The sequence below is a fragment of the Nerophis lumbriciformis genome, linkage group LG03, assembly GCF_033978685.3.
Source record: "Nerophis lumbriciformis linkage group LG03, RoL_Nlum_v2.1, whole genome shotgun sequence".
In the NCBI taxonomy this organism is placed as follows: Eukaryota; Metazoa; Chordata; class Actinopteri; order Syngnathiformes; family Syngnathidae; genus Nerophis; species Nerophis lumbriciformis.
The window spans coordinates 38,260,001-38,273,276 of NC_084550.2; the positions used below are offsets into that span (position 1 = coordinate 38,260,001).

Genomic DNA, 13,276 nt, shown 5'->3' on the forward strand with positions numbered 1-13,276 from the left:
CCTGCAGTCGTTCACGGCTCCTCCGGCGCGAGCAATGTTGTTTTTGCACTTTTTGGCTTCTTGTTAAGTGACTTTTTTTGGGTGGATTCGGTCTTGCACGTGGAGGGTTTGGGTGTGGGCTTTGGTTGGTGTGGCGCTCCCGTCGGGGGGTGCATTAACCGGCACCATGAGGCGGGATTACGCAAGCCTCAGCCAGTGCGTCTTTGCAGCAGTTTTATGATTGCTCAGCACAAGAAATACGTTACACACATACAGTTGTTGACAAAATACACTGTACATTATATACCTCAGCTAACTAAACTATGGAAATGTATAATATAGTTCATATAGCAATACAGTCTCACTGCACAGCAGACCAGCAGTTAGCCGAGTCCGCAATCCATGTTGAGGCACTGAGTGACGTGCCTCAACTGGCTCTGTTCACCGCACCGTCTCTTCTCAGTATTTGAACGGCAAATGTGAAAATTCAGCGACTTTGAATAAAAATAATCTAAAACTGGTGAAGTTAAATGGAAAATAACTTTATAGTATAATCACTGGATACATATAACAATTTAATATTTTTGTTTTCTTTTTACATTTTTTTTCTTTCCATGATGCCTCACCTGCCTCTAGTGACCGCACGTCACTGAGATATATATATATATATATATATATATATATATATATATATATATATATATATATATATATATATATATATATATATATATATATATATATATATATATGTATATATATATATATATATATATACAGTCGTGATCAAAAGTTTGCATACATTTGTAAAGAACATAATGTCATGGCTGTCTTGAGTTTCCAATACTTTCTACAACTCTTAGAGTGATTTGTCATGTCCACGTATCAATCCAGTGCTAACTCAACAAACCGTAAGAAATGGAGGGAAAAACTATTCAAAAGGGTTAAGTTCACTTTTCTCGTGTTTGACAGAGACATTTTGGAGCAACGGGGATTCAAATGACCATGTGTTCGAATTAGGAGACTTAAAAAAAAACGGCTGGTTTTAGGTTTCATGTGGGTCGAGGAGGAAGAGCCACAGTCACCCTTTACTGTGTACCTCTTGCTTGGACCCGGTATAAACCGTTTGCTTGCCTAACAGAATTGCTATTGTGACATCCAGTGGACACATTTAGAACAGCAGTTTCTTTCGTTAAAAAAAAAAAAGCAGCTCATTTTAATACTTGGCAAACTCATCACGCGGGCCGGATAAAACCTGTTCGTGGGCTGTAAATTTGACACACCTGGGCTAGTGGATCCCAAAAATGCACAATACAGGCAGGAGTAGAACAAAAAGTGTCTTTATTGTTTACGACAGGGGTAAAGAGCAACACAGAAATAGATAACAAAAAACGACGGTGCATAAGAAGAACAAAAGATTACACGGCGAAAAATACAGCAGCCGGTAAAATCCAATAAACAAGAATGGAGTAGCTACCTGGGCCGGGAGGATGACTTCACAGGGCAGGAAGGCAGAATGTCTTACTGAAAAAAACAAGAATCGGAGAGAAGAATCCTTGTTCCTTTTTCCTTTATTTTATTTGTATTTGGATTTGTGTATGTTTTGTAACTGGATCTGTGTATTAATATTTTACTTTTTTTGAAAAGGACCCCAGGAAGACTAGCCTGGCGTTTGTGCATCGGCTAATGGGGATCCTCAGTAAACAATAAACACCCATAAACAATCCTGAGCATGAACTCGAAGTCCTGTGTCCCTGAGGAGTAATCAGCCAGTGCCTTACTGCCCATACAGGTGTGGTCAAATAGGCCAGTTAACGACGCACACCTGCAGCAGTTATGCCCGGCTCAGGGAGTGGTTAAATCTGGAACAGAAACAAAGGGGCGGTAACAAAAGGAAAAAACACAAGACACCAAGGAAAAAACAAATTATCTGCTCCAACACACTGAGCACCAAAATGGTCTTACCGCCCAAACAAAAAGGTGACAAGTGGAATGAAACGTGATGTCACAACAGCGTGTGACACATTCACTAGAACAGCGTATTTCAACCACTTGTCTAGTGTGCCATGTGAAATTATGCAAATTCACATAATTGCTCTATGTCAGGTTCAAACACTGATGACATCTATTAAACAAGACAAGAGGCAAAGAATTAAACAGAGACAGAATTCAATTTGGACTCAATTGAGGAGCGTCGCCTGTACACTGTACCCTTGTACAGTATCTCAGCACGCTCTGGCAAAAGATTGTACTCCTACTTCTTTATTTGACTTTCTCCGACCACATGACCACAGCTTCCACTTCCAGAGGGAAGTGGGTCGTAAACAGCGTTGCCTTTAGTTACCGAACAGTTCAAAAGAAGAGGTCGTAAAATAGTTCAAAAAGACGTTCGTAAAAACAGTTCAAAAAGGAGGTTCAAGAAGAGGTCGCCTGGAGGGTAGTCTGGTCCTGCTTCCTCTCTGCTTTGAAGTCCTTGGGTTAGAACAATATCTTTCTGTTGATTACATACATGAAATAAAACAGAACACCTTCATTTTGCTTCCCCCCCCTACACAGTGGAGTTTTACGATCCTTACTCTTGGGAGGTTCCAAAGACAGCTTTTGTCTTCTCACCAGACACTCAATGTAACACAAAGTTTTTGCGATAAATTACAATTATTCTAACAGTCTAAAAAATATTTGTTTGCAAACCCATAATTATTAAAGGGGAACATTATCACCAGACCTATGTAAGCGTCAATATATACCTTGATGTTGCAGAAAAAAGACCATATATTTTTTTAACCGATTTCCGAACTCTAAATGGGTGAATTTTGGCGAATTAAACGCCTTTCTATTATTCGCTCTCGGAGCGATGACGTCACAACGTGGCGTCACATCGGGAAGCAATCCGCCATTTTCTCAAACACCGAGTCAAATTAGCTCTATTATTTTCCGTTTTTTTCGACTGTTTTCCGTACCTTGGAGACATCATGCCTCGTCGGTGTGTTGTCAACACGAACAGGGGCGGATTCAAGTTGCTCCAGTGGCCCAAAGATGCGAAAGTGGCAAGAAATTGGACGTTTGTTCCACACACTTTACCGACGAAAGCTATGCTACGACAGAGATGGCAAGAATGTGTGGATATCCTGCGACACTCAAAGCAGATGCATTTCCAACGATAAAGTCAAAGAAATCTGCCGCCAGACCCCCATTGAATCTGCCGGAGTGTGTGAGCAATTCAGGGACAAAGGACCTCGGTAGCACGGCAAGCAATGGCGGCAGTTTGTTCCCGCAGACGAGCGAGCTAAACCCCCTATCGACCCTAGCTTCCCTGGCCTGCTGACATCAACTCCAAAACTGGACAGATCAGCTTTCAGGAAAAGAGCGCGGATGAGAGTATGTCTACAGAATATATTAATTGATGAAAATTGGGCTGTCTGCACTCTCAAAGTGCATGTTGTTGCCAAATGTATTTCATATGCTGTAAACCTAGTTCATAGTTGTTAGTTTCCTTTAATGCCAAACACATACCAATCGTTGGTTAGAAGGCGATCGCCGAATTCGTCCTCGCTTTCTCCCGTGTCGCTGGCTGTCGTGTCGTTTTCGTCGGTTTCGCTTGCATACGGTTCAAACCGATATGGCTCAATAGCTTCAGTTTCTTCTTCAATTTCGTTTTCGCTACCTGCCTCCACACTACAACCATCCGTTTCAATACATGCGCAATCTGTTAAATCGCTTAAGCCGCTGAAATCCGAGTCTGAATCCGAGCTAATGTCGCTATATCTTGCTGTTCTTTCCGCCATGTTTGTTTGTGTTGGCTTCACTATGTGACGTCACAGGAAAATGGACGGGTGTTTATAACGATGGTTAAAATCAGGCACTTTGAAGCTTTTTTTAGGGATATTGCATGATGGGTAAAATTTTGAAAAAAACTTCGAAAAATATAATAGGCCACTGGGAACTGATTTTTAATGGTTTTAACCATTCTGAAATTGTGATAATGTTCCCCTTTAAGGTAGGTAGGTCTTTATTTGCATTGCACAAGTGCAACGAAACTTTGTTTTCAGCACAAACCCGTTCAAGATTAGACAAACAAACAGTGTTCAAGGTTACAGAACAGGAACGCTGATGGGTCGCCACAAGGATCGAAAAAAGGTAAATACTGGGGGAGGATGAGTGAAAAAATACAATCTTGACTAGGGAAAAAAACTCCATAGCAAAGTACATATACTTATTACAACATACAACTCGAGACTTGCAACAGAGGGGAGGGAGTGGGTGCTACGGTGGATTATGTCGATGTTTTTTGGCATCACAACATCTTCTTTCGTCTTTTTAAAATGTATATTATGTTTATAAACTCAGTAAATATGTCCCTGGACACATGAGGACTTTGAATATGACCAATGTATGATCCTGTAACTACTTGGTATCGGATTGATACCCAAATTTGTGGTATCGTCCAAAACTAATGTAAAGTATCAAACAACAGAAGAATAAGTGATTGTTACATTTTAACAGAAGTGTAGACAGAACATGTTAAAAGACAAAGTAAGCCGATATTAACAGTAAAGGAACAAGTAGATTAATAATACATTGTCTACCACTTGTCCTTAATAATGTTAACAAAATAAGAGGTAGATAAAAAACACTATGTTACTGCATAAGTCAGCAAAAAAAATTAGGATCCTTTGTTTGTTTACTTACTACTAAAAGACAAGTTGTCTAGTATATTCACTATTTTATTTAAGGACTTAACTGCAATAAGAAACATATGTTTAATGTACCCTAAGATTTTTGTTAAAATAAAGCAAATAATGCTATTTTTTTGTGGTCCCCTTTATTTAGAAAAGTACCGAAACGTACCGAAATAATTTTAGTACCGGTACCAAAATATTGGTATCGTTACAACGCTACACAGTAGCTTTACGTGTGCTATCAGGTTTGCATGTGTTTTAGTAAATGCAAACCTTTAGTAAATCTGTCCAGAAGTGTCTTGATTCCGTTGTGTAAAAACATCATTCTTATTACCGAATTTTTCGGAGTATAAGTCGCTCCGGAGTATAAGTCGCACCGGCTGAAAATGCATAATAAAGTAGGAAAAAAACATATATAAGTCGCACTGGAGTATAAGTCGCATTTTTGGGGGAAATGTATTTGATAAAACCCAACACCAAGAATAGACATTTGAAAGGCAATTTACACATATTATGGTAAGAGTCATTCAAATAACTATAACATATAGAACATGCTATACGTTTACCAAACAATCTGTCACTCCTAATCAATAAATCCCATGAAATCTTATACGTCTCGTCTCTTACGTGAATGAGCTAAATAATATTATTTGATAATTTTACGGTAATGTGTTAATAATTTCACACATAAGTCGCTCCTGAGTATAAGTCGCACCCCCAACCAAACTATGAAAAAAACTGCGACTTATAGTCCGAAAAATACGGTACTTTGATTCCGAAGAAATAGCGATTGTTGAAGGACTGGAATAGACGCTGTGGTGTATTTGCTTAAATGTGAGTTGAAAAATAAAAGCTCCCATAATAAAAGCAGCCATAACATGATTGCAACCCTCCCAAATATATTACACATTATATTATTTTCATTTACTTTCACATAAAAAAACACTCATTTTTAAAAAGGTGTTGCTACTTTTACTCATACTTGCCAACCCTCCCGGATTTTCCGGGAGACTCCCGAAATTCAGCGCCTCTCCCGAAAACCTCCCGGGACAAATTTTCTCCCAAAAATCTCCCGAAATTCAGGCGGAGCTGGAGGCCACGCCCCCTCCAGCTCCATGCGGACCTGAGTGCCTGTTCTCACGTCCGCTTTCCCACCATATAAACAGCTAATGATGGAGGGCGAGTTCTTGGTTTCTTATGTGGGTTTATTGTAAGGCAGTTTCATTAACGTCCTCCCAGCGCGGTAACAACACACAACAACAGCAGTCAAGTTTTCGTCCCCCGTAAAGCAGTTCGTCTGCCGTAAACAGCAATGTTGTGACACTTTTAAACAGGACAATACTGCCATCTACTGTACATGCATATGTGACCCACCCATAATGTGTCACATTTTTGTGTTGATTTATTTATTTTATTTTGTGGTTTGAATTCGTTTTTGGAGCTGTCATTACAGATTTATCAGTATTCACATTGGTCAGTAGGGGGCAGTAGGGCGTTTCTTCCCAATTGAATGCTATCACCTGCAGACCGGAAGTGTCTTGTCATTCTGATGAGCGCGACCAGTCTGTGAACAATTGAAACGTCCTGTGTGCTTTTTCCTCCTGTATAACAGGTTTGGTGAATCAACTCACTGAATAATATCCATGTGATCTTTATAAGTTTAAGTACACATTCTGATGGTGGAGTCTAACTCTAAAGTGTTTGTGAGTTGTAGTTTGTATTTGTGAATGAATCCAGTGCACAGCTGCAGTAATCAATACAAAAAGGCGATGTGAGTGCGCAATGTTTATATAGGAACTTCTGATCCTAATTCAGACTCTTAAATTAGAGCTCCCGTTTTCTTATTGATTTTATAATGTATATTTGTATAATGTGTGTGTTCTGAAATAGTGACAGAGAATAGAACAAGGATGGACAATTCAACCCTTAACTCAACAGTGAGTAGATGAGTGTTATGTGTGTGTATATGTGTAAATAAATGAACACTGAAATTCAAGTATTTATTTTATTTATATATATATATATATATATATATATATATATATATATATATATATATATATATATATATATATATATACATATATATATACATATATATATATATATGTATATATATATATATATATACATACATATATATATATATATATATATATATATATATATATATATATATATATATATATATAAAAAATATATATATATATATAGCTAGAATTCACTGAAAGTCAAGTATTTCTTATATATATATATATCTTAACCACGCCCCCAACCACGCCCCCCACCCCACCCCAGACCACGCCCCCCACCCCCCCACCTCCCGAAATCGGAGGTCTCAAGGTTGGCAAGTATGCTTTTACTTTATTTTGAATTAGTAGCGACTTCCTCCCGGTCAACTTTCTTTATTTAAGCGCACATGCAAGTCGTCTAGTCTCTTACGTGAATGAGATAAATAATATTATTTGATATTTTACGGTAATGTGTTAATAATTTCACACATAAGTCGCTCCTGAGTATAAGTCGCACCCCCGGCCAAACTATAAAAAAAAATGCGCCTTATAGTCCGAAAAATACGGTACTGTCTATAGTCTATATTAAATACCAGAGTATTGATTATATTTTGTAACATATTTTTTTAATTAAATGTAATAATTGTACAAATTAAATCCAATATAGTATCCATTCAGTTGTAATGTCCATTACGTGTATGTACACGCTACAATAAGTATTACAATATATTTCAATCCGCTGCTGTGCTGGTGTCAATCTTTGTGCTTCATCTACTTTTAGGGAGCTATTGGACCCGCTGGTGGTGCTGGATCTCAGGGACCGCCTGGTCTGCAGGGTATGCCTGGAGAGAGAGGAGGCTCTGGTATCCCTGGACCGAAAGGAGATAGAGTAATAAACCGTATATATTACCAAAGTTCAGTACGTCTGAGTGTCAATATTAACATGTTTTAATAGGGTGACCTTGGGGAGAAAGGACCTGAGGGTGCTGCTGGAAAAGATGGTGGCAGGGTAAGTTGAACGTCCAGTATTGAGACATGTTGTCCACATTTTGTTACACAACTGTTGTACTGTTGCAGGGTCTTACTGGTCCCATCGGTCCTCCTGGTCCTGGTGGTCCAAATGGTGAGAAGGTAAGGTGGATTTGTCAGTTTGCTTATGTTTGCACAAATTTGTGTGTGTGTGTGTGTGTTACTGATGCTCCCATTGTGTGTTTTATTAACAGGGTGAATCAGGTCCTGCTGGTCCTTCTGGAGCTGCTGGTACTCGTGGTGCTCCGGTAAGTTCACCATGAAACTTGGTGACCATGATAATGCAGCATGCATTGACCAATTGTCATCTTCTACAGGGTGACCGAGGTGAGACCGGACCCCCTGGGCCTGCTGGCTTTGCTGGGCCACCTGTAAGTAACACAAGTATCATTAAACACATACAAGAGTAACACAAGTATCAATAAACACAGACATAAGTAACACAAGTATAATTAAACACATGAATAAGTAACACAAGTATCAATAAACACAGACATAAGTAACACAAGTATAATTAAACACATGAATAAGTAACACAAGTATCAATAAACACAGACATAAGTAACACAAGTATAATTAAACACATGAATAAGTAACACAAATACACACAAACATATGCAACACAAGGATCAATAAACACATACAAAAGTAACACAAGTATCATTAAACACATACATAAGTAACAAGTATCATTAACACATACATAAGTAACAAAAGTATCAATAAAGACAGACATAAGTAACACAGGTATCATTAACACATAAGTAACGCATGTATCAATAAACATACGTAAGTAACATAGGTATCATTAACACATTCATAAGTAACACATGTACCATTAACACATAAATAAGTAACACAAGTATCAATAAACACAGACATAAGTGACACAGGTATTAAACTCATACATAAGTAACACAGGTATCATTAACACATACATAAGTAAAAGTAACACAGGTATCATTAACACATACATAAGTAACACAAGTATCAATAAAGACAGACGTAAGTGACACAGGTATCGAAAACACATACATAAGTAAAAGTAACACAGGTATCATTAAACACATACATAAGTAACACAAGTGTCAATAAATACATACATAAGTGACACAGGTATCGAAAACACATACATAAGTAACACAGGTATCGAAAACACATACATAAGTAACACAGGTTTCGAAAACACATACATAAGTAACACAGGTATCATTAAACCCATACATAAGTAACACAGGTATCATTAAACACAGACATAAGTACCACAGGTATCATTAAAACATACATAAGAAACACAATTATCAATAAATACACACATAAATAACACAGGTATCATAAACACAGACATAAGTAACACAGGTATCATTAAACGCATACATAAATAACATAAGTATCAATAAATGCATACATAAGTAACACAAGTATCAATGAATACATACATAAGTAACACAGGTATCGAAAACACAGACATAAGTAATAAAGGTATCATTAAACACATACATAAGTAACACAAGTATCAATAAATACATACATAAGTAACACAGGTATCGAAAACACAGACATAAGTAATAAAGGTATCATTAAACACATACATATGTAACACAAGTATCAATAAATACATACATAAGTAACACAGGTATCGAAAACACAGACATAAGTTACACAGGTATCGTTAAACACATACATAACACAGGTATCATTAACATATACATAAGTAACACAGGTATCATTAACACATACATAAGTAACACAAGTATCAATAAAGACAGACATAAGTAACACAGGTATCATTAAACACATACATAAGTAACACAGGTATCATTAACTTATACATAAGTAACACATGTATCATTAACACATACATAAGTAACACAAGTATCAATAAATACATACTTAAGTAACACAGGTATCAAAAAACACAGACATAGGTAACTTAGGTTAATGATACCTGTAATGATATAAAGTATCATTAACACATGCATAAATAACACAAGTATTAATAAATACATACATAGAGTAAGTAACACAAGCATCATTAAACATAAACGTAAGTACAACAAGTATCATTAACACATAGATAAATAACACAGATAAAATGACATGACACTCAATCACAGACAGAAGGACAAAGGCTTGTCTCAGTGCAAAGTTTGAGTGTGATTATCTCCAAGAGACAAGCAAGGAAGTCATTACTCTCCCACATAAATATTTTTAATAAACATGTTTCCCCCATGTATGACGTTGACATTATTGAGTATATCAACTGTGTTGGTATGAGTTCTGTCAGGTTCAAACACTGATGACGGCGTGGCGCAGTGGAAGAATGGCCGTGCGCGACCCGAGGGTCCCTGGTTCAATCCCCACCTAGTACCAACCTCGTCATGTCCGTTGTGTCCTGAGCAAGACACTTCACCCTTGCTCCTGATGGGTGCTGGTTAGCGCCTTGCATGGCAGCTCCCTCCATCAGTGTGTGAATGTGTGTGTGAATGGGTATATGTGGAAGTAGTGTCAAAGCGCTTTGAGTACCTTGAAGGTAGAAAAGCGCTATACAAGTACAACCCATTTATCATTTATCATTTAGACAAGAAGCAAGGAATTAAACAGAGACAGAATTACATTTGGCTCAATGAGGAGAAACGTCTGGACTGTACTCTTTGCACAGTTCCACCACGCTCTGACGAAAGATCGTACGCCTCCTCTTTTATTTGGACTTTCCCTGATTACATGGCAACAGCTGTTTCTAAAGGAAGGGGGTCGTAAACAGGTGCTGCCTTTGGCCACAAAACAGTTCAAAGAAAAGGTCGTAAAACAGTTCAAAGAAGAGGTGCCTGGAGGGGAGTCAGGTCCTGCTTCCTCTTCGCTTTGTAGTTCTCGGGTCAAGACAAAATATTCCTGTGGATTACAATAGAAGAAAGAAACCGAACACCTTCATGTTGCTTCCCATTCTACACCGTGGAGTTTTACCAGCCTTCTTCTTGGTAGGATCAAAGACGGCTTTTGTCTGCTCTCCGGGAACACATTGAAACACAAAGTTTCGTGATAAGTTAGATACAATTATTCTAACAAGTTCCCGCCTTAATTATCACCACACAGACTCAAAATAGAAGGAGATGCTAGTGGAAAAATACACTTTTTAACACTCTTGTTCCCACACCTCACTGCTGTCACGCTTTAATTGCCGTGGAACAAAAACACCTCTGTTTACTTGCTGGGAAACCCTTGTTTGAATGTACTTAATCATTTGTCCCTAAATCTGCTGTGTAAATATTACATAGCAGTATTTTTTCCTCTTTAAACGTGTCAGTCTTTTATCGAAACTAAAAAAAAAATACATTACTGTAACATCGAACAGTATTAACAACACACGTATTATTCTGTTGTTGCGAATTTAAATGGGAAACAATATTGCCATCTGTTGGACAAATCTAAAAATGACATATTAACAGCCACTAGTACAGATTAGGGTTGCACAGTATACCGATGCGATACTACTTAATCATATTCAGTACGATACCGGCTCTGAAAAGTACAACGCCCTCAGGAAGAGGTGCTTTAAGATATGGCTCGCTAGCGGCTAAAGTCCATCCGCAGTCTGCAGTGTTTTAGCTACTTCTAAATCACTAATTCTCGCCTCTATGGCGACTAATAAAGTAAGTGTCTTACATGTACCATTATCACTGGAGGACGAGTAATAGCTAAACATGTTTCACTACACACCGTAGGAGGATGCAATAGCTCACCGGTGTCACAATGTAAACAAATGCAATTGGTGGCTCTACACCTGACATCCACTGTAATGATACCAAGTAAAGTAGCCTATCTAGTCGATACTACTATGATTACATCGATATTTTCTTGGCATCACAACATCTTCTTTCATTTTTTAAAAATGTATGTTTATAAACTCAGGAAATACGTCTCTGGACACATGAGGACTTTGAATATGATCAATGTATGATCCTGTAACGACTTGGTATCGGATTGATACCTAAATGTGTGGTATCATCCAAAACTAATGTAAAGTATCAAACGACAGAAGAATAAGTGATTATTACATTTTAACAGAAGTGTAGATAGAACATGTTGAAACAGAAAGAAAGCAGATATTAACAAGGGGATTAATAATCAATTTTTACAGTTTGTCCCTCATGATGTTGACAAAATAATAGGTAGATAAATGACACAATATGTTACTGCATATGCCAGCAGACTAATTAGGAGCCTTTGTTTGTTTACTTACTACTAAAAGACACAAGTTGTCTAGTATGTTCACTGTTTTATATAAGGACTAAATTGCAATAATAAAGTACCTCAAGATTTTTTGTTAAAATAAAGCCAATAATGCAATTTTTGTGGTCCCCTTTATTTACAAAAAGTATCAAAATAATTTTGGTACCGGTACCAAAATATTGGTATCGGGACAACACTAGTACAGATTAAAAATTGTAAATGAAGGATTAGATTAGTTCATGTTGGAAAATAAAAGTGGGATTAAAAAACGATTTTAACTAGTCATTAGGCCAAAATAAAGGATTAAAAAAAAGTGTGCAGCCTTGCAATTTAAGCCTAATTTAATTACAATTAGTGTAACCCTACTTCAGCAAGTGTTTTTATTTCATTACTCTTTAAGCGTCTCTAGATTTATTTATTTTGTTTCATTTAGTTTTTATTGACATCCAGCATCAGACATTCCTATCCATTACATCTCATTTGCATACATCACACTTCTACCATCTGCCCCAAATGACAACATATTTTTTTGTTTACATCCCAACGATGCCAACCCCCCCCAAAAAAGAAAAAAACAGCAAGAAAACAAAACAAGTAATAATAATGTTTACAGATAAATCAATTAAAAAATTTAATAATAATAATAATAATAATAATCAGAAATAAAATAAAAGAATATGAACAGATAGTAAATATTTTTTTAAATGAATAAAATAAATAAATATATATATATATATAGGGAGTAATCTTTTTATTTTTTTAAATCTCTAGATTTAAAAAAACACTTTCTTGAGGACTGATGTCACAGATTTTTTTTCTCGACAAAACATTCTAATACAAACTATATTTACATTCAAAACACATACAGTATTTGATTTGCTGCCAAAAAGTTACAGCGGATAAAATATTTTCTCAAATATACACAAATATAGCTGCCTGCACTACATGATGCCCAATTTAGTGCACACATGATTAAATAAATGACAACTTTTAAAAATATATATATTATTTTATAGTTGTAGCTTGCATGTTGCTTGACTTGTAAGTAGGGATGTCCGATAATGTTTTTTTGCCGATATCCTATATTCCGATATTGTCCAACTCTTTAATTACCGATACCGATATCAACCGATACATGCAGTCGTGGAATTAAGACATTATTATACCTAATTTGGACAACCAGGTATGGTAAGGATAAGGTACTTTTAAAAAAAATAATAATAAAATAAGATAAATAAATTAAAAACATTTTCTTGAATAAAAAAGAAAGTAAAACAATATAAAAACAGTTACATAGAAACTAGTAATGAATGAAAATGAGTAAAATTAACTGTTAAAGGTTAGTAC

The 13,276-nt window shown here is 36.6% G+C and overlaps 1 protein-coding gene across 2 annotated transcripts in view; it reads left to right on the forward strand.

Annotated features, from left to right (window-relative positions):
• Window positions 1–13,276, forward strand: part of col2a1b (collagen, type II, alpha 1b) — a 150,855-nt gene that overhangs the window by 94,934 nt on the left and 42,645 nt on the right. For both annotated transcript variants that reach the window (XM_061937692.1, XM_061937693.1), the window contains 5 exons: window positions 7,452–7,559; window positions 7,626–7,679; window positions 7,748–7,801; window positions 7,894–7,947; window positions 8,017–8,070. In XM_061937692.1, coding sequence (XP_061793676.1) covers window positions 7,452–7,559; window positions 7,626–7,679; window positions 7,748–7,801; window positions 7,894–7,947; window positions 8,017–8,070 — 324 coding nt within the window. The remainder of the gene's footprint in view (window positions 1–7,451; window positions 7,560–7,625; window positions 7,680–7,747; window positions 7,802–7,893; window positions 7,948–8,016; window positions 8,071–13,276) is intronic.